Source organism: Diorhabda sublineata, chromosome X, assembly GCF_026230105.1.
Source record: "Diorhabda sublineata isolate icDioSubl1.1 chromosome X, icDioSubl1.1, whole genome shotgun sequence".
Lineage (NCBI taxonomy): Eukaryota > Metazoa > Arthropoda > Insecta > Coleoptera > Chrysomelidae > Diorhabda > Diorhabda sublineata.
This window is the reverse complement of record NC_079485.1, coordinates 1,047,783-1,066,717: the sequence shown is the minus strand read 5'-3', so window position 1 is coordinate 1,066,717 and position 18,935 is coordinate 1,047,783. Positions and strand designations below refer to the sequence as shown.

The 18,935-nt window shown below is 31.5% G+C and overlaps 2 protein-coding genes across 2 annotated transcripts; both read right to left on the bottom strand.

Moving 5' to 3' along the window:
• Positions 1–253: 253 nt before the first annotated feature.
• On the bottom strand, positions 254–2,027 carry LOC130451790 (probable DNA double-strand break repair Rad50 ATPase). The gene is made up of 2 exons (XM_056791040.1): positions 1,361–2,027; positions 254–1,299 (listed from the first exon to the last, which is right to left on the bottom strand). Exons 1-2 carry the CDS (start codon positions 2,025–2,027, stop codon positions 254–256), a joined length of 1,713 nt encoding a protein of 570 aa, XP_056647018.1.
• Positions 2,028–8,003: 5,976 nt separating this feature from the next.
• Positions 8,004–14,835, bottom strand: LOC130450953 (clavesin-2-like). Its single transcript, XM_056789708.1, has 6 exons — positions 14,532–14,835; positions 12,162–12,339; positions 11,228–11,446; positions 10,777–10,970; positions 10,602–10,718; positions 8,004–10,543 (listed from the first exon to the last, which is right to left on the bottom strand). The coding sequence occupies exons 2-6, from the start codon at positions 12,328–12,330 to the stop codon at positions 10,289–10,291; spliced, it is 954 nt and encodes a 317-aa protein (XP_056645686.1). The 5' UTR covers positions 12,331–12,339; positions 14,532–14,835; the 3' UTR covers positions 8,004–10,288.
• Between the last annotated feature and the right edge of the window lie 4,100 nt (positions 14,836–18,935).

Here is an 18,935-nt window from a genome sequence, read left to right as displayed (position 1 = left end):
GTAGCTATCGTCTTTCTAATAAATACATTAATTCAGATTCTCCATATTTTGGTCCATCTACAAAATTTACAATATTCAACATACAATTACTATAATAATTGGATGGGTTACGTTACATGGAATACTTTTGTAGAGAGGAGTAAAATTTTTTGGGTAATAATAAAAATAAACACTATATTATATAAGATATTTATTCCATTACTGAAAATTTTTATAAAGAAAATTCCTAAAATGAAATGTCAAGAAACGTAAGTTAAGCGTCTGGGAAACTAGAATCATCAGAAGACGAATGCAATATTTTATTAAGTGCCAAAACTTCTAGATTTTTGTATGGTCCAGATGTTGCACTATCTTTTGTGGTGTGGATAGATTTGCAATAAATGGGAATAGTTTCGTGAGAACAGTCGCACAGTAGCTTAAATTCACTACGAGAACAACTTTCTACCTTGTTTTTATCTTTTTTCAGTTTACTTTCAAATGAAAAACTAGACAAGTCTCTTTTCTTGTTGAATTTGTTATCGTTTAGAATATTCTGTTTTATCTTTTTGATTATTTCCATTACTTTAGATGAAGATGAAGATGATGGAAGCTGCCGAACCATTTTCTGATCCGATTTTTCTTTAGAACTTTTACTTTCTTGTAATTCATCCATTTCTTTTGAAAGTTTCTGTTTCTTATCATTCAAAGAATCAAGAAAATCTTGGTTGATGAGTTCTTTCATTGAACATAGCTCTTTTTCCAAATGTTTTAAAGTATTATTTCCTTGGTGATAAGCTTCTTGGAATATTGTCAGCTCTTCCACTTGAGATTTGTACTCATTCCTTTCTTTCTTTAAAGAGATGACTTCCGTATCATATTTCTTTTGGATCTTCTTTAAACGATCTTGAAGCTTATGTTGGATAACTTTCAATTCGTTTCTTTCTTGTAATACTGTTTTAAGCTTACATTTCGTGCATTCGTGTTCGGTTTTTATTATTTGGAGCTCAGTTGAAAATTTAGTTTGTAGATTATGAACTTCCTTCTTTATAGCATCAAACATAAGTAGTTCATCTTCATCATTTGTCTGTAAGTTTCCACCTGATGCCGCTAATTTTATTAAATTTGCTATTATCTGAATTTGTCTGAGCTTCTGCTTCTTCTGTTCTCTTCTATTTGCTTCTAATATTTTTTTAGTTTCAAATTTTAGACCTGCCACCATATTTTCAACGATTGATAGGTCTCCCATTCCTTCAATAGATGATTTCATTCCATTCTTTAGATTATTGAGATCATGTTTCAGGTTATTTAGTTTTCTCAAATCTGAAAGTAAAAATTTCTCATCAAGCTACAATAATTTGGAGAGATAACATTCTCGGATTACCTTTCTGTTGTTTTACTTCATGTTCCTTGCATTCTCTCATTCTATATTTTAGCTCCAGTATTTCTTGTTTCATACATATTAAAATATTACAGTTGATCCTTTCTTGAGGTGGAAGACTTAATACTTGTTCTACGATATGGTTTCTTTCGTCTTCTATTAGAATCAATCGATTACAGCAAATTCTAAAAGAATTCAATTTTTGTCGAAGACCCACAGTCGCTTCTAGAAGAGCAATGAATAAATCTAGATAAACAGCTGGATTGATCGTTTGTTGAAGTAATATTCTTTGTTCGTAGGGTTTCTCCAGTACTTCGTATAATTTTTCAGATATTTTCCTCACAATGAATTCTTGGGTATTCAAATATTTATATAATTTGCCGTCTATATGTTTCATGTGCTCGTACAAACGCAGTATAATGCTTTTCATTCCATTTTGTTTTGTAAATTGAGCAAAATCCAATACCACTGGTAGATCTTCAGTATTCTCTGTTCTGCAAGTTCTTGAGAGCTCAATAATTTTTCTGTAATTAAGTTCGCGTTTCATGTAATATAAAATCTGGAGCTTTTGATTTTCTAGTTGTTGTCTAAGTTTGCTTATCGTGCTGTTCTTATCATATAGAATAGATAAGAACGTTGAGCCTCCATTTTCTTTAGATATAATATCCATTTAGAGGAGATATAATTTTTTCACGTAAACTTCAAATAATAACATGACATTGACAGTTGTGAGATACATATAAAAACGACATACCGGATAGTTGTCAAATTGATGTTTCTGGGTTAGGTTTCTCTTCATACTTGATTATGGACTTCAGTATAGGGAATGTTCGGAAATATCTTCAAGCTGCTATACGAGGATGGTCCCAGAAGTACATGGCCTGACCTAGATATGACGGTAGCTGCTTGAAAAATACTACTGTATTAGAAAGTACACAATCTATACAGTATATATTTAAAGTTTGAAGACGCCACGTTGTTTAGTATTTGTTTGGAAGCCATCAATAGTGAACGTTTTTAATCAATTTGTAAACATGTGATACATACAATACATTTATTTGAAAGGCTTTGGTCCAACCAATATAAAAGCTAAACTAGATTCTACTCTGGGTGAAACTGCTCATTCTTTATTAACGAAGACCAGATTAGCAGTGGTCGACCAAATGAGGTGACGACTCCAGAAATGTTGAAGAAAATCCACAAAGCGGTACTGGATGATCGTCGACTGAAAGTGCGCAAACTAGTAGACATAGTAGGCATTTTGAAAAGTGCGGTATATCGTATATTAACTAACCGTTTGGCAATTTTTCACAGAAATAAAACCGCTGTTTCATAACCATGGACGAAGCGTGGTTCTATCACTTCACTTGGGATAATTTCCGGTGATTATGGTGAAAAAGGAGAAACTATCAACGACGAGTATTATGCAAACTTATTACAACATTTGAGCGAAGAAATGAAGCAAAAACGGCCGGATTTGGCTTGTTCTTCAAATATTTTCCAACAATGAAGAGGTAATGTCTTTAATTTATTGCTATTTTGAGGAGCTTGGTGATTCTTATTATGAAAAGAGTATCGAACTTATTGAGCATCGCTGGGAAAATTGTATGGAACCAAAAGGCTATTACGTTGAAAAATAAATATATTTTTTCCAAAATGTTTGTGTTTACTTTGTTGGGCCAGGTACTTTTGGACCATCCTCGTATTATTTAAACTAATGATTATGGTACTTATCATATAAACATGATATATACAAGGAGGAGGTATTACAGATCATTGCATCATCTCCAGGTCTCGTTCCCACAAGTTTTCATATCAACAAAACTCGCAAAACTCAATAGAATAAGTTAGCAGCAACGTTGCTGGGAATATAGTAAACATTCTAATTGTTGTGATGAATAAATAGACTGAAACCACCACCCACTTCAAATATAACAACCCAAAAAAACATAAATTTGTTTTTAGAAGCCACAGTATTTAGTTTCAAGAGTGTATCTGACTAATGGGTAGGTCAACATGACGTGTATTAGCCCGTTCATAAAGACAGCCGAAAATTAAAAAAAACACATTTTTATTTTCTGAACAAATCAGTTGACAATGTAACCGTTCGTTAACCGGGCAGATGCAGAATGAATTTTTAAATTCTTTCCGAAAGGCTCACTTTACATAATGAGTTCAGCTGAATGCGTTGGTACTTTGTTTTAACAGTATCCGTTTTCTTCTACTTCAAATGTTTTTTAAGGTAATGGCTTTTTCTATTTTTCATTAAAAGTAAGTATGGTATGTAATAAATACCAAAGTGAAAACCAAAGTATAGTTGAAGTATACCAAAAGGCATTTCTATTATGTTTGGTGGTAGTTCATTATTTATTTGTATGGATAGTTGTGTGATTTAAAACAAAAGAAACGATTTGGTTTGAATATGTTCACACTCTACTATACGCATCGAGTTCAGAAAAGAACAATAATTTCTGAAATAACGAGGAAAAACTGGCGTAGAGAAAATTCGTAAAAATAATTGACTCTCCCATCCATGCAACCAGGAAAACGTTTCCTTATAAAACGATTGTCGATATTAACAGCGCCGTACTCTCTCCCTGTGTTGAAAATATACTTTCACCAAATGAATATAACTTAAAGACATAAAAAGCAAAGGTTCAAATGTCGAGCTTCCACTACTAAGTTAATTTCAATAATATTCTTATCTGGATAGATGTATTGTGATAATAATGATGTGTAGGTATTTTTTGAATTTGCAAATACTAATGGAAATGGAATTGCATTATCACGTTAGATGCGCGTATCCCGCATTGGATTTGGATTATGTGGCCGTAATGAAAATACTAAACAACGTACCAATTACATAATTATTCATATATTTTGATATTCTCCAAATTCTAGAGCTTATGATGATTTTGATTTCAGAAAAGTATCCATAAAAATAAGAGAACTATGCATATCTTAGAATACTTCTTAATTTTATAGAATTTTTGAGTTTGTTTATATTGTTCACAGTAAATTCTTGCAAGAAACCCAACTACACCCCTGATTTTCTCGGAGCCCACTTGATTGATCTCGTTATTTGTACATTGTGGTTTGCGCTGAACTGATTCATGTGAGAGGGGTTCGTTAGTTTACACCTTAATTCGTTTTTCTCTTGTGGGTTTTTACGAGTAATTTATAGTGAAAAATCGTAGCCGCGATGCACAAACGAGAGCCAGCGTTTAATATTACATTAATTAAATGGAAATCTGCGTTAAGCAGTTAGACAATATAGTTTTTTCCAATTAATTGCAAATATCGTAGGTAGGGTAGTGAAATGTACACAGTTATAAACCAGATGAATATATATTTCTTCTCACTCATACGCGTATACAGATAATACGGAGGGTGATTCATAAATTAAGTCTGTTTCCAATGTTTACTTTGTTTATTAAATAAGCTTTCAAAAAGAAAGCCTTAATATTCGTATAGCCCATCGTATTCTATGATTTTAAACCCACATTCAACAAGCTTCTTAACACCATGGCAAAACCCTCATGGGGGCTTAATACCCCCGTGTAACCCCAGTAACTTTCCTAATCCTGCATATTTTTCCAATAAAACCTACATTCCCATCTTGGAATTATTATGTAATACTTAACATTCATAATTCCATAAGACACATAAGAAGACTTTCCACTCGAAAATTTTCGCTTTCCGCTGAAATTTCATTAGTGATTCGTAAGGCCTGTTTCGGTCACAACCGACAAGGTGTGTGATGATGCTTCGGTCTCTATTCGGTACCTAATAGAAACAGTATAACACCAAATACTCCATGGACACGAACAGGTGCTGAATCGGTTGAACGCTTTCCCTCATAAACGTATATTTCCGTTTTCTCTTCTCTTCTCTTCGGGAAAATAGTAATAGTTCTTCGATAAAAACAAACATGGTCATAGCTTGCCTTCTCTCCATGATTACTACAACACAGATCAGCACAATGCACTTAGTCTGAATATACACGGAAAAGTATGTGTGATAAGGTTTCATTCGTTTCCGGTTTCTATCGAAAGCGAACCAATCCGAATGGAACCGCATACATATAAAACAGGCCTAAGGTTAAGCTCATTCTATTGGCCCTCCATTTTCTCAAACATAGTCATAAGTCTTACTTTTATGATAAATAATATACAGTGCCGTGTGTTCTCTAGCATATGTGAATGAAATATTATATTTTATTTAGTTTTGTTCAGAATTGTTGTAAAATATGCTTTTCATACGAACGTGGGAAAATAAAATTGCAGAGGTAAGTATTAATGCAATATGAATTTGATTTCTACCTAATATTCTTCTCAGTCAGTAATCTTCCAGATACTAAATTGTAACAGAAAATAGTTGAACGGGGTTCCATAAGAGCACCCTTATAAAATAGATTTTTTTCTGACGATTTCTCATTTGATGTTCACTAGTATCAAGTTATGAAATGAAAGAAATATCGGGAGTGTTTCATTAAAAATAAAGTGCGGATTTTAAAACTGAGGAAATGATTTAGAGTAGTACATTCTTAGAGGCGCTCTCACTGTAGAAAGCAAATACGTTGAGATCGTGACATCGAAATCGGTTATAATTTCAAAGCTATCCATAAAATATTTACAATTCATAAAAATGATTTCGACATATGAGTAACCTTTTGATTGTGATAATTGAAGTTATTGAAAATGCCACCTATTTTGCTAGTTTCTTCATTCTTCAACCAAAACTTTCCCTAAACCAAGTTTTTATACTGATTACAAAGATGTAATCATTTTGTTTGTAGTTGAGTGAGCAGACAGTCAGAATCTCTGCATAAATTTCCTTCCTTTTGAAACAGTGAGGGCTAAAAATCTATGCTTAATCTACATAAGCATAAAGTCGTCGAATTGCAAAATATTTTTCGAAATTCATAACTTGTTAATCACGACTTGTTCGTCAATTGTAATACTACAATGATGGTATAAGGATATTAACATACTTTTAATTAATGAAAAAATGAAAACTCCATCGAACTTCAGTTAACTAATCTGTCTTATATTCATTTTTGGGTTTTTTAGAACAATAAATTAAACTCCCTCCCATTAACAATTCTCCTAATTTAAATTTGCCATTTGCATTCTGTAAATATTCAACAAATTGAAATTTGAATCCACCACGGAATATAGGTAGCTATAATATAAGATGGTAACGCGTCCAAGTAATTCTTCGGATTCCCTTTCGACCCTTTTCATATTGCTATATTGAAGATGTTGGCGTCTTTCAATTGAAAATTGTTAACCACCCTAACCAAGACTCGCATTCCAAACATTGAACATTCACACCAATATCTGACTGATCGCGAACGGCAACAAGGGGCGGTTCGCACCCTAACGCCAGATAGATTTCTTCGTGTCATTTAAATGTTAATTTTTAAATGAGAATTATTAATACACCGATTATCAGAAACAATATATTAATTCATATAACGAAGATATACCAAATCTTTCAATCAACGAAACGACAACAAAACCGAATTTTTCTTCAAACTATGATTAAAAAGGATTTTATAATTATTCCAATGTGTTCACTTTCATGTAGTGCTGCGATGTAATCCTTAACACGTGACGTGTCACAACAGGACAAATTCTTTTCACTGGTGATAATAAACTGAGAACTGTCATTGGCAGACTGTAAATTTTTATTTAGTGAAGTAGTTGCAATCGCAATTCGTTATTTAAAATCCCTTTTAAAGTAAATGACATGGAAAATTAACTCGCGTACTCTCATAATCTCCCTGATTTGTTGAAGAGCTCCATAACAAACATTAATAGAAATCACCAGTATTAACTTTTAATAAAATATAAAATATTGCTAAGAATCACGACTCCTCATGTGTTAGCTAAATATAAAATAGCTTTATAATACTCACTAAGAAGTGCTGCAAAATCTGAATCTCTAAACCAATATATCAGTTCGAAATAGGAAAAACACAACCACCAACAAATGCATCAAAGAAATTTTAAATATCGACTTCAGTTATATTCTCTCTCTTATGCTTTTTGTTAACCAAAAACCATTGCAAAGAGTTTTAGATAAGTCTTCCATAGCCATATCAGGAAAACTTGAGGTTGCTGATTAAGATTTGATAAATTTTTGTGCTAGAAATTCATTTAGACCTATGGATATACAGAATTTGTTTTAATAAATCTGAATTTTTCAACGAATTCGGTCCTCACAATGCCGTCTAATATCATAATTATTTACTGTCTCGCCCTCAGGGCCGGATTAAGATTTATAAGGCCCGGGGCTAAAATAATGACGGGGGCCCCTTAAGGAATTCGAAAACCCGGAAAAATTCACAAAATAATATCAATACGTTAGATTTGTGGTATCAAAACATCAAAAAATACAGAATTATTTCCAAATGATGGGGCCCTCTTCGACCTTGGGCCCAGGGCTATAGACCCCCCCCCCAAGCCCCTAGCTTAATCCGGCCCTGCTCACCCCCTCCAAGAGTTTTGAGTGAACAATATCGCAGTAATAATTGAAAATTCAATTCATAAAGGAGTTTCTGTGACTATACATTTATACTATTTTGAACAATGCTCAATTGAAGGATTTTAAATATTTAAAAAAATAAAACTACATATCAAACAGTGTCAGTTTTTATTAAACAAGCTAGTGTATAAGAAAGGTGTCAAAATGTAAAAAATAGTAACAAATATTTTAACTACAACAATCTTTATAATACAGAAACAATGCAACAACTTCATTTCACCTTTAATTATATAAAATTGTCACAATAACAACAAATTTATTCCTAAAGCATATTTTGTGTCATTTTCAACAATTTTTATACATAGTTTAAAATTAGATAACTTGGGACTGTCTTATGTTAGGCCTTTCAAAAGGTACCAAAGCTTCACGACCAAGATTTTTAATTTTAGTAATAATTATAATGTAAGTGAAAAAAATCATACCAAACTATATAGAAAAATTTTAATTTGAGGATACTTTCAAAAAATTATATATGTAAATTCCATTTTAAACTATGTAATAAAAATGAGAACTCACTGACTATAAGAAAAGCACATAAAACATAAAAAGTAAACAATGGTAACTTGTTCCACCAACTGGCGAGTATATACATTTATTTACATAATAATGAATAATAATAAACAATTTCCTCTTTAAATTAATTATTAGACAATCAGTTGTTGCACAATGCAGACCTGAATTCAGTACTCCAAATATTCAATTGAAGAAAATCTTCATTCAAAACTTCAAAAGATGTGAAAGTACCAAAATGCATGAACAAGAACTTTGGAGCAATCTTAATAACCGAAATATATACTTATTTCAATCAATAAAAATTAAATGGTCAATTTCAGGAAAAATGTCCAATACAGAATAACAATTATAGATTATCTGAAGATCTTGGCTTAATTCAATTAATTAAAACAGATCCGCCAATAAAAATACTATAATAAAAAAGATTATGGAAAGAATTTTAAATTAATATCAGAGAAAAGGTGGAATAATTTGGTTAGGTTAGAGATTAGAGAAGAATCATAGAGACTAAGGCTTTACAATAAAAGACTTTGAATACAGAAATTGAAGACCTGAATAGAAAAATGCTAGAATCACAAAATAACTGTATTATGAATTAATGAAAAGTAGAACTAAGACAAACAAATTGGGAAGAACTAGAGAGATCTTAGTAAAGGACAAAGTGTAGAAATTTGTAGAAAATAAGCAAGGAAAATACCTGTGGATAAGCGTATGAAATAATAGTAGCAGCATTTAAAAAGTAGGTACAAATAATGGGAATTAGTAGCTCGTGATAAAAGTGACAGCGATTCAGAACTGGATAAAATTTTGCTGGAAAAATCTAGTGGATGTCTGGGAACTGAACTCATAAATAGAAGTAATGAAAATATAATTAATGTAGCAACAGAAATAATGGAAGGAAGGATCATAACTGGGTAATATTAGATTGATACATAGGAACGAAAGAAATATAGAAAGCGCAGTGGCCGAAGAAGGAATTGAAAGGGAACATAGGGTGGAAAACAATATAAAAAGCCCATGGACAAACTGCAGTGGAAGAAATTAAGCATCTATCATTAAGATCCTTTATATTTCAATAATTAATATCTGATATTTAATGGAACTTCCGTCTACTATATATAAAATTAGTTTCAGTTTCAATACTTAACTATTAGTTGGACTAAGGACTAGCTTTCATTAAAATATCATTTATCATTGAAAAATGCGTTACCTGAAACCATACATTCGAGAAATCTATGAATATCACAACAGTTTATTACAAATCACATACTTAACCAGTTTATAATTATCTATAGATGTGAAAGTAGTACGTAAAAAAGTAATACACTTCATACGTAGAATTATATGAAAATTTATCGAAAATGTTATAAATATGAAGAGTATTTAATCACTTCATGTGCCAACTGTCACATCGATATCTTGACCCAATAATAATATTTATTTGTATAACTATTAAGTTTCTAATTCGTCATGTTGAGGCCCATGTATAAATTTTCTCAACTCAACATCCTAACAACAATATCGAATCCATATACTTCATTCTTAAAATTAACTCATCAACATTCTTCAAAACTAATTCTTAATGATATTGACACAAATCCATCCTTGCTAAGAATATGAAAGAGATTAAGTGTCGTAGCACTACTCTAAGTACATGGTAGACGCTTTCCGACCAGTAGATTAAAACCGGACTAAAGAAAAAACGAATAAATACAAATCTAAACTAAATAAAGACAATGGTATATTCATTTGATATGAACTATCTTGTATATCTCGTAAAGAAAAAATGCAGCAAACAGGAGATTTATTTAGAGTTGGTAATTGAAGAGTATTTTTATGTATGAAAAATGGAATCAAATTATATATTCAATCAACAGTGAGTTTCTTGAAAGAGCCTTCTATACCCATTCCTAGTTCTTCGTTCATTTCAGATACCAAAGGGCAATTCTTTTCATCGATTTCTATATAAAGATCATCCAATGCCAAAAGTGATTCTCGTTTTGTTTTTAAGAAATCTTGGAATTTTTTAACCATTTCCTGCAGGGGTACTTCCCCGCCGTATTCTTTTGGTAAGATTTTTTTATCGATTTGTTCGAAAATTTCATCCGCATTTTTATAGACCTATAATAAGAAAAAATTAAAAGAGACTGAACACGCGATATTTAAACCAAACACTTACATGAAGCCTATTTCTCAATTTTTCACTAAGTAATGGTGAAGAGTATTCAAACAACTTCGCAGCACTGCTGTTCATGTTTAAAAAATGGTTACCCTTGTGTCTCATTGGAGTTGTATTCTGTAAAGTGAATATGATATATATCTGATTCAAATTAACATTATTTCAAAAATTTTACCTGGACGCATCTAACAATGTTTCTGATATCACGGAGACTCCACAGTGAGATGTGTGCCATACTAAAACCACCCTCATCATTCACATAAGTATATCCATGTATTTGGTTCATTTCATCATCCATTAGTGACTCCGTTACCATACTATGGAGACGAATCATATGTGCTGATGTATACTTGTGAGGATCAAAATTAGCTACAAACCAAAAAGATTTTCATAGATTATTGTTACATTTAAGAAAAAATTAGAATGGCGCTACTTGTTATGCAGCTGGTATACGAGCAAGTAGTTTTGAAAATTGGTATCGTAAAAGTATCATAAAAGTTTAGGCTGAAGAAGCAATAACCATAAGATTATGTCCATAAATATGCCTCTAGATTACCTTTATTATTCTTTGTCTATTGTTAATAAATAAATATTTCTATACACCCCTTGTATTATATTAAACCTACCGGCACAGCTAAATAAAACGCATCGTCCGTTATCTCTTTCTAACAGGGGCACCAAATACCCAGCATTGATTATTTCTGCTAAATCTGGATCCTCGCAGTCCAAATTACGGAACCAATTGGGATAAATTTGTCTTATTGTGAGGTAGCGTTCGACCATTTCACAAGCTAATGGTACACTAAATTTTTTGGTACGAAGGAATCTTAGCAAAAATGGAGCATCTAAAAAAAAGATAAAAAGATGATTAGTATTATTGTGGTACTGTCGCTTTGGACTAGCCGGATTTGATCTAATTTGGATTTTTAGGTAAATTCCTACATGGTTCTCCTTACTTTTACTCCCCATAGTCGTTAATACATATAACAGGAAATTGTTCTACAGATTAGTTTTTAATAGTCAATGATTATGCATTCGAATAAATTTATCTCTGCTTCAATCAAACTAATTCCCAAATAAAAAAATATGAAAATATATAATTATAAAACATTTCGTGCAAAAATAAATTCTGCAATTGACCTCAAAAGTTGATGTAACGGATTTTTAAAAAAATAATCTCACGTTGCCTGACCTCACCCAAATTTCGACCTATAAAAAACACTTTTTTTCAATATTACATGCGCAAATAATTTTCTGGTATATCAGATATTTTATTTGTTATGTTTCCTAGATATGTAAAAACATGTTACTCCTTTAATCAGTTGTCTGAATTTAGAAGAATATATAGATAATCTTTTTCCTTGCACATTTTGTTGTTGTTTTTTCTATAAATTATAATGATATTTTCTGATCACAACTGGCAAAGACTATGGCTTTCCAAATTGTAGCTCACAGTTAGAAAATTGACATAATGTATTTATATATCTTATCAAATTACATCAATGAGTCAATAAAGGCGAGGTCATGTGCGGAAATCTAGAATTTTGTGACAAAACCCACCTGTTCTACATTTTTTTATCGCGGGATGCTTATCAATCCATTCTCGCATTTGCTCCAAAGATTGTTCTCTAATATTGTCATCTTCTCTTAGCTCCTCTAAAGCAATTTTTTTGTCTTGTTCAGGTAAGGTGAATGTATATTCTGCTTCTTGTTTACCTCCTAAGCCCATGTTTCAAATCTAAAATACATATAACAGAATTTGGAACATATATGAAAATAGAATTACGTTTCCACAAATTACCACATTAATTGATTATTGGTATACCATGTAAATCGATGTTTGTATTTAGTACACCTTGTACACGTGAAAAGATACGTTATTTCAGTTAATCAATTTTCTATTAGCCAACATGTATGTTTTTTATTTGCTTCTTATGAAGTCCAAACTTATTAATACATAAATAAAAAAATTATATACCAGGTTACGAATCAACTTTCTCATTTTAGAATCAATTCCCAATTTAATAAACAATGAACATTCTTATTATTTATAATGTAGTTGAAGTAATTACGTTCCAAATAAGATCTAATAAGCTTCTAAATATTCAAGTCACGTAAAAAGTGTTTACCAATTGGCCATGAAGTGAAAATAATATTGCTGTAATAATTTCATTGTTTTGATTTTTTGGACGTGCCTAAATGGCATTATTTATTAATTATATCGTTCGGAATAACCTCAAATCACATGTATCAGTTTTGAGAGGCGTCATCTTTACACATTTTCTAATCCTAATATCAAATTATGTACTTTCCCCCGATAAATTTTGTTACTCATTCCGTTTTGTCTGCATTTACCGCATAATTATTCTATGATGAGTATATTGTGCGAATAACAATTTCAAGTGCTTTTTTGTCCGCTCGTATTTTTATTTATAGCGAAACAATTTATGAGTGAAGAAATTCATAAGATTAGTAAGAAACAGGTTAATGTTCGAAGGCTTACTTTCTTTATTTCATGGCACTTTCTCCGATAATTTTACCGACATTGAAAATCAGAGCCGTTACGAAATACTTTTTTATTATTTAATTGATTAGAATTATATTTATTTGCAAAAGGCATATCCTAAGATTTCGGAAATTTTGAATAGATTTTAATGTTATCAGCTATTATACCTTACGAAAAAACAAATTTTATATATGTTTTGTGAACACACTGTATCATGAAGAAAAAACTAGAATCAACAAGTAACCAAAATGGAAGAATACAGAGATTAATGGAAATGAAAAATAAAAAGGAAAAACATAATATAGAAAAGTATATATTATAGATCATAGACCTAACTAATCAATTATAATAAATTTTTGGTATAATTTAGTCACAAAGACATTTGGAAATCAATAACAATGAATCTTTTATGGCGTATCATGTAATATTGTATACTTATTTGCCGTTTTTCTATGGATAAGTTTCAAAGGACATGATCCTGTAAAGTCTATTGTTAAGTCCATGGATTCCAAATATAACTACCCTTTATAAAATACTTTGAAATTTTCTTTGCGAGCTTAGTATATACTTTTTTAAATTCAAATTGTTTGGAACTTCTGATCAGGATAATATTTGCAATATAAGCATTGAGAAACGATTATTATCTCCGAAGTTTCAGTGCAAAAAATTTGACATTACCAAGTAGATCACCTTCTTCTTTATAAATTATTGGTATTGACAAAAATTAGGATTAGAAATTTGCATTATTTTCTTTGTAATTAAATGTAAAACTTGTGATAGAGGCCTTATAACTCCCCCTCCAGTCATTTTAAAAACTGATCCAAAAAATCAGTTGGGTATTTTCAATATGGAAAAGAATTCTAGCTTTTTTAAAATGAAAGCAACTAATATTCCAATACATAAGTCAATAATTCATTTCGAACAGATTCCAAATACAGCTACGACGTTTATATTAACACACAAGTGCAAATATGAATGATTCGACATATTCTTTTTCTTATCTGCGTAAATAGGATAGCCAAATATATATATTGTATATTATATTCACAAAAAAGTGATTTTAATCCTAAAATGAAGGTTATTTAACATTGATGAAATTCTGCTTAACATATTAAATATTAATGTAAACGCATCAACTCTACATTACCACTGGATGTAAGAGTTTTGTTCAAAAAAGTAAACTGTCCTTTTATCTGTTCCTATTTTAAAATGAACGTAGGTTCTTTTAAACTAGATATAGATTTCATTTATTCATTCTACTACTAATCTGAAAATTATTACTTTTTTTGTTTTGATACGACATGAAACACTGTTGATTCAATTAATAAAAAGTATATACGTAACACTGTTTATTTTATGCGATAAAAACTAGACTGTACACCTATATTTGAGCTATGCGTAGTGATTAAATTTTTATCACTTACCGTTTTTAATTGAATGTCGAGTATGTTATGTACACAGCGCACACCGCAGCGGTTAAAGTGTGACTAAATCCACTGCTATGTTTATAATAAGAAGCAAACTTTCTCCTAACCTACTTTTTGCAAGAAGAAATTCAGCATTCGCTGATGAGTAAGACCACGCTTCACGCTACTACCTCTTCGGTTTCTTCACTTCTTGTCTTGCTAGCGTGTAGAAAGTGTATTGCTTAAATCCTGTTTTATTTACAAATTTTTCAGCAAATATTAATTGTTATTGGAGTATCGCTTAATGTTCGCTTTTACCAGTGGCATACGAAATGAAGGGCATAAAAACAATCAAAATTTACATTTTACAAAATTTTTTCAACTAAAGCAGAAATATTACTAGTAATATATATTACTCGTACACCATTTCATACACGACTATATTAAGAAAAAAAGTAAAATATAAAAATTTGGTGATTTTTTCAAATTTTTAATTGATATAATTTTGATACTTTTTATCCTGCTATAGGGATGGTGAATGAGGTAGTCATTAATACTTTAATTCCTTAATTTTGGCCATTGCAATAACGTGCATTGTCTTGATGAAACAACATTTTCTTCTTAGCCAAATGCAGCTGTTTTTGCTTGACTTCTTCGCTCAAACGTTGCAATAAGTTCGCGTAATACTCGGCGTTGATATTTTTTCCTTTATCAAGATAGTCAATGAAAATTATCCCACGCGCATCCTAAAAAACCGACGCCATGACCTTGTCTGCAGATGGAACGGTTTTTGACTTTTCAGTCCATTGTTTTGATTGTTTCGGATGTGAGGTTAGGCTAGAAACATCTTCACGACGCAGTTTTTGTTCCATTGTGAGCCATTACGGCACCCATCTTGCACCACAGCTTTCTCATGTCCAAATTTTCACTTAAAATGCGATGTATCACACTTTATGTTGAGAGTCAACTCTTTTGGAATCCGAAAACACTGACGTCATTAACCGAATAAACAGTTTTGGTTTTCTTAGAGGCACGTCCCTAAGATAAATTAAATTGTTTCGACTGTATTTTGGTTTCGAAGGTGTAATGGTGAATTCAAGATTCATCTACTGTGAGATATCGACTAAAATGTACAAAAAAGTTTGAAGATTCCGAAAAATCGTTTGAATTTTAAATTTGAGCGAGCCAGCACTGACAATCGCGACACTCCGACAATCGCTTTTTCATACGTAACCATACATGCAAAAGATTGTATAGACAATTAAATTATTCCTTTGAGTATTTATTTCACATTATTTTATTCTACGATTGCTAAATACAAGAGCGCGGATTTTATTAACCATTTTCTTAAGAAGTGGCCATTTCTAAAAGTAGCGAATCACAAATTGTTCTATGAGTTGAAGCATTTCATATTTATGTCTAATTTTGACAAATGACATAAAAAGCGTGGCGGAGATTGATAATATAGTCACCGTAGCGAAAAAATCATTATATCGTTAAACAGTTCTCGTATTTAGGCGACTTTTTTCTGAAATATTGTTAATTTGAAGTTTAGTATTCTAGGAATTTTGAAAAGTAGACCTAGGCCGTAAAGTGGTACCAAATTATCAAAGTTTTATTCTTTCAAAGATTTACCGTAAAGAGTGTTCAAAAACTACCCCATTTAAAAGAAATAAACGTTTACATATTCATTTATAATATTTCTGCATCTCATCCGCCGCTGTATTGTATTTTATATTGAATATTAGAGTATACGATGCAACAATGTACATTCTACAATAGAACAAAGTCAATGATTGTATTATTTTGATTTGCGAAATATTCGGTGACAATGCTGATTATTTTTTAATCATTTCACGTACTTGGTATAAAAATAATTATACAGAAATAGGTGAACCGTTTAAACAAATGTTTTGAAAATATGCGACTAGAAAAGCAGTTCATATGCTCTAAAAATTTATTGAATATCTAACTGATTCGTATTCCTATAAATTATTTATAGTGTATTTCTTAAATTCTTCTAATGAAAAGTATCCAATTAAAATTTTATTTAGCGGTAATTGTTGCTGCAAATTAGATAGTCAAGATACACTAAGAAAAAGCAAACAAGTCACCTAAAAAAATGTAATTTAATTCTTGTAACTACCAATCGCTCTACTACATTGTTCCACCGTTGTCTACCATTTTGTGTAACAAGGATGGTCCCAGAAGTACCTGGCCTGACCTAGAGATGGCAGTAATTGCTTGACAAATGCCAATCTATACAGCATATGTTTGAAGACACCACGTTTTCAGTGAATTTGTGAACATGGAAAAAATTGGTCATCGATCAATATCAAAGCTGAACTAGATTCTACTCTGGGTGAGACTGCTCCTTCGTTATCAACAGTAACGTATTGGGTAGCAGAGTTTAAACGGTACTGGATGATCGTCGACTGAAAGTGCGCAAGCTAGCAGACATAGTACACATTTCAAAAAATGCGGTACATCGAATATTAACTGAAGAACATGAGAAGCTGTGCGCAAGATGGGGAAAACCGTCTTCAAAAATGTAAGGACAGTTGCATCTGTAGGCAAGGTCATGGCATCGGTTTTTTGGGATGCGCGTAGGATAATTTTCATTGACTAAATTAATGAATTAAAGTTTGAATTGCTATCTCATGCACCCTATTCGCTAGATTTAGCCCCTTGGATCATTTTTTGTGCCCCACTTGAAAAAATGGCTCGGTGGTCAAAGATTTTCCAACTATGAAGCAGTGATATCGGCAATTAATGGCTATTCCGAGGAACTTGATGATTTTTATTATAAAAAGGGTATGGAGCTTATTGAACATCGCTGGGGAAAGTGTATGAACCTAAAAGGAAGTTACGTTGAAAAATAAATATATTTTCTTCCAAAATTTTTGGGTTTTCTGGGCCCGGTACTTTTGGAACTATCCTCGTATATGGAAAAACTCACTTAACTGAATTGTCAACCCAACAGAACTACTGCAACTATATCCTAGATTTTTATAACTAAGCATATGACATTGACTCATTACTAACTTATTTCTATAAACTGTACATTTCATACTTTTTTTTACTAATATAGTTTTCAAAAACACGTTAGCATCAGCCTTTAAAAGACTGAAAAAGGGTGAGATAATCAGAAACATAATTTGGTATTTCACAAAACAAAAGATCTTTCTAAAATACGCTTATTGTTAACGAGCTTTCTATTTATTTTATTTGACAACTCAGTAATATTTTCACTGACAAAATGTTCCAGCTCTTTGTCATAAAATTCCCTAAAAATAAAATTTTAATTTCTGTTTGGACGTTATACCACCCATAATACATCACTGTAAATAGTATCTCTAGCCCCATCTCTGTTCAGTGGTGGTAAACTGCGAAATAACTCGATTATTTGTATCTAGATCCCTCTATAGGCGTTTTGGCATATTTTCTCTATCGTTTCAATTATGAAGGGAGGGGTAAAGAGAAGTATTTCATATACGAGAAAAGTTGAAAAAGTGTCCAGCTGTATCCGATAAAATAACAGTTCAAAAACCTTCCAGTATAGCGTTGGAGTAGACAAAAGGTATAAATATAACAATTGTAGATAAATTGAAGTATGCCGGGTTAAAAAAGTTCTGAAAAGTTCAATGCCTTCTACAATATACTAATGTGGCGCCACCCTTATTCGACACATTTCGACGGACAATTATTTTGTTTCTCACTATTCTGATTATGATTTTTGCAAACCCAAGCTAGATTTACGTCACTTTTGTACATTCTATTGACATTGCTACACTTCTGCGTTGTGAATCATTTACATTGCAGAAATTTTGAAAATAATACCTACAAACTTCTTCAAATTGCATTGAAAAATGACAAAATCCTAACAGATTCAATTACTTAGAATCAAGTTTCTCTACTACTGATTCCCAATCTTAGTTGATATATTTGCGTGCTAAACCCTGTTTTTTTCTTAATAAATTCTTATTTTTTTTTAATTTTTTTTTCTTACAACTATCTAATATCTCAGGATCAAGCTTTCTTCATCCGCGGCAAGGATATACAAAAATTTTTGAGCATCCAGTTTTACAGGACATTCTTAAGGAATCTAAATAAAGACGAAAATGCAAAGGATTTTTCAGTTTAGATAAATATGCAAACCATAGAAGTTATTCTCGTAATATAGACGAAAAGTTGAATAGATATCAAAAAGCCAGAAGAGTTTTTAGATGCTGAAGATCCCAAACAATATGAAAAAATACTTTATTTGAAAAATAAACGGAGCGATTAAGTTTTAGACAGAGGAAGTGGAGCAGTGAAAGTGAAGATCGTTAGTGATGAGACGTCACGTGAAGGCGACAAAAATTTTTCTGAATTATTACTGCGGATGCCTCGAAATATTCTTAAACTGATGTATTCAATAGT

What these genes read in the sequence shown, in the direction of transcription:
- LOC130451790 (XM_056791040.1), bottom strand. Translation starts at nt 2,027, where the DNA reads ATGGATATTATATCTAAAGAAAATGGAGGCTCAACGTTCTTATCTATT. An exon ending in TGAAGTAAAACAACAGAAAG is followed by an intron (nt 1,300 to 1,360) that starts GTAATCCGAGAA and finishes TTTTACTTTCAG; the next exon opens with ATTTGAGAAAACTAAATAAC.
- LOC130450953 (XM_056789708.1), bottom strand. Translation starts at nt 12,330, where the DNA reads ATGGGCTTAGGAGGTAAACAAGAAGCAGAATATACATTCACCTTACCT. An exon ending in GATAAAAAAATGTAGAACAG is followed by an intron (nt 11,447 to 12,161) that starts GTGGGTTTTGTC and finishes TCTTTTTTTTAG; the next exon opens with ATGCTCCATTTTTGCTAAGA. An exon ending in ACATTGTTAGATGCGTCCAG is followed by an intron (nt 10,719 to 10,776) that starts GTAAAATTTTTG and finishes TTCACTTTACAG; the next exon opens with AATACAACTCCAATGAGACA.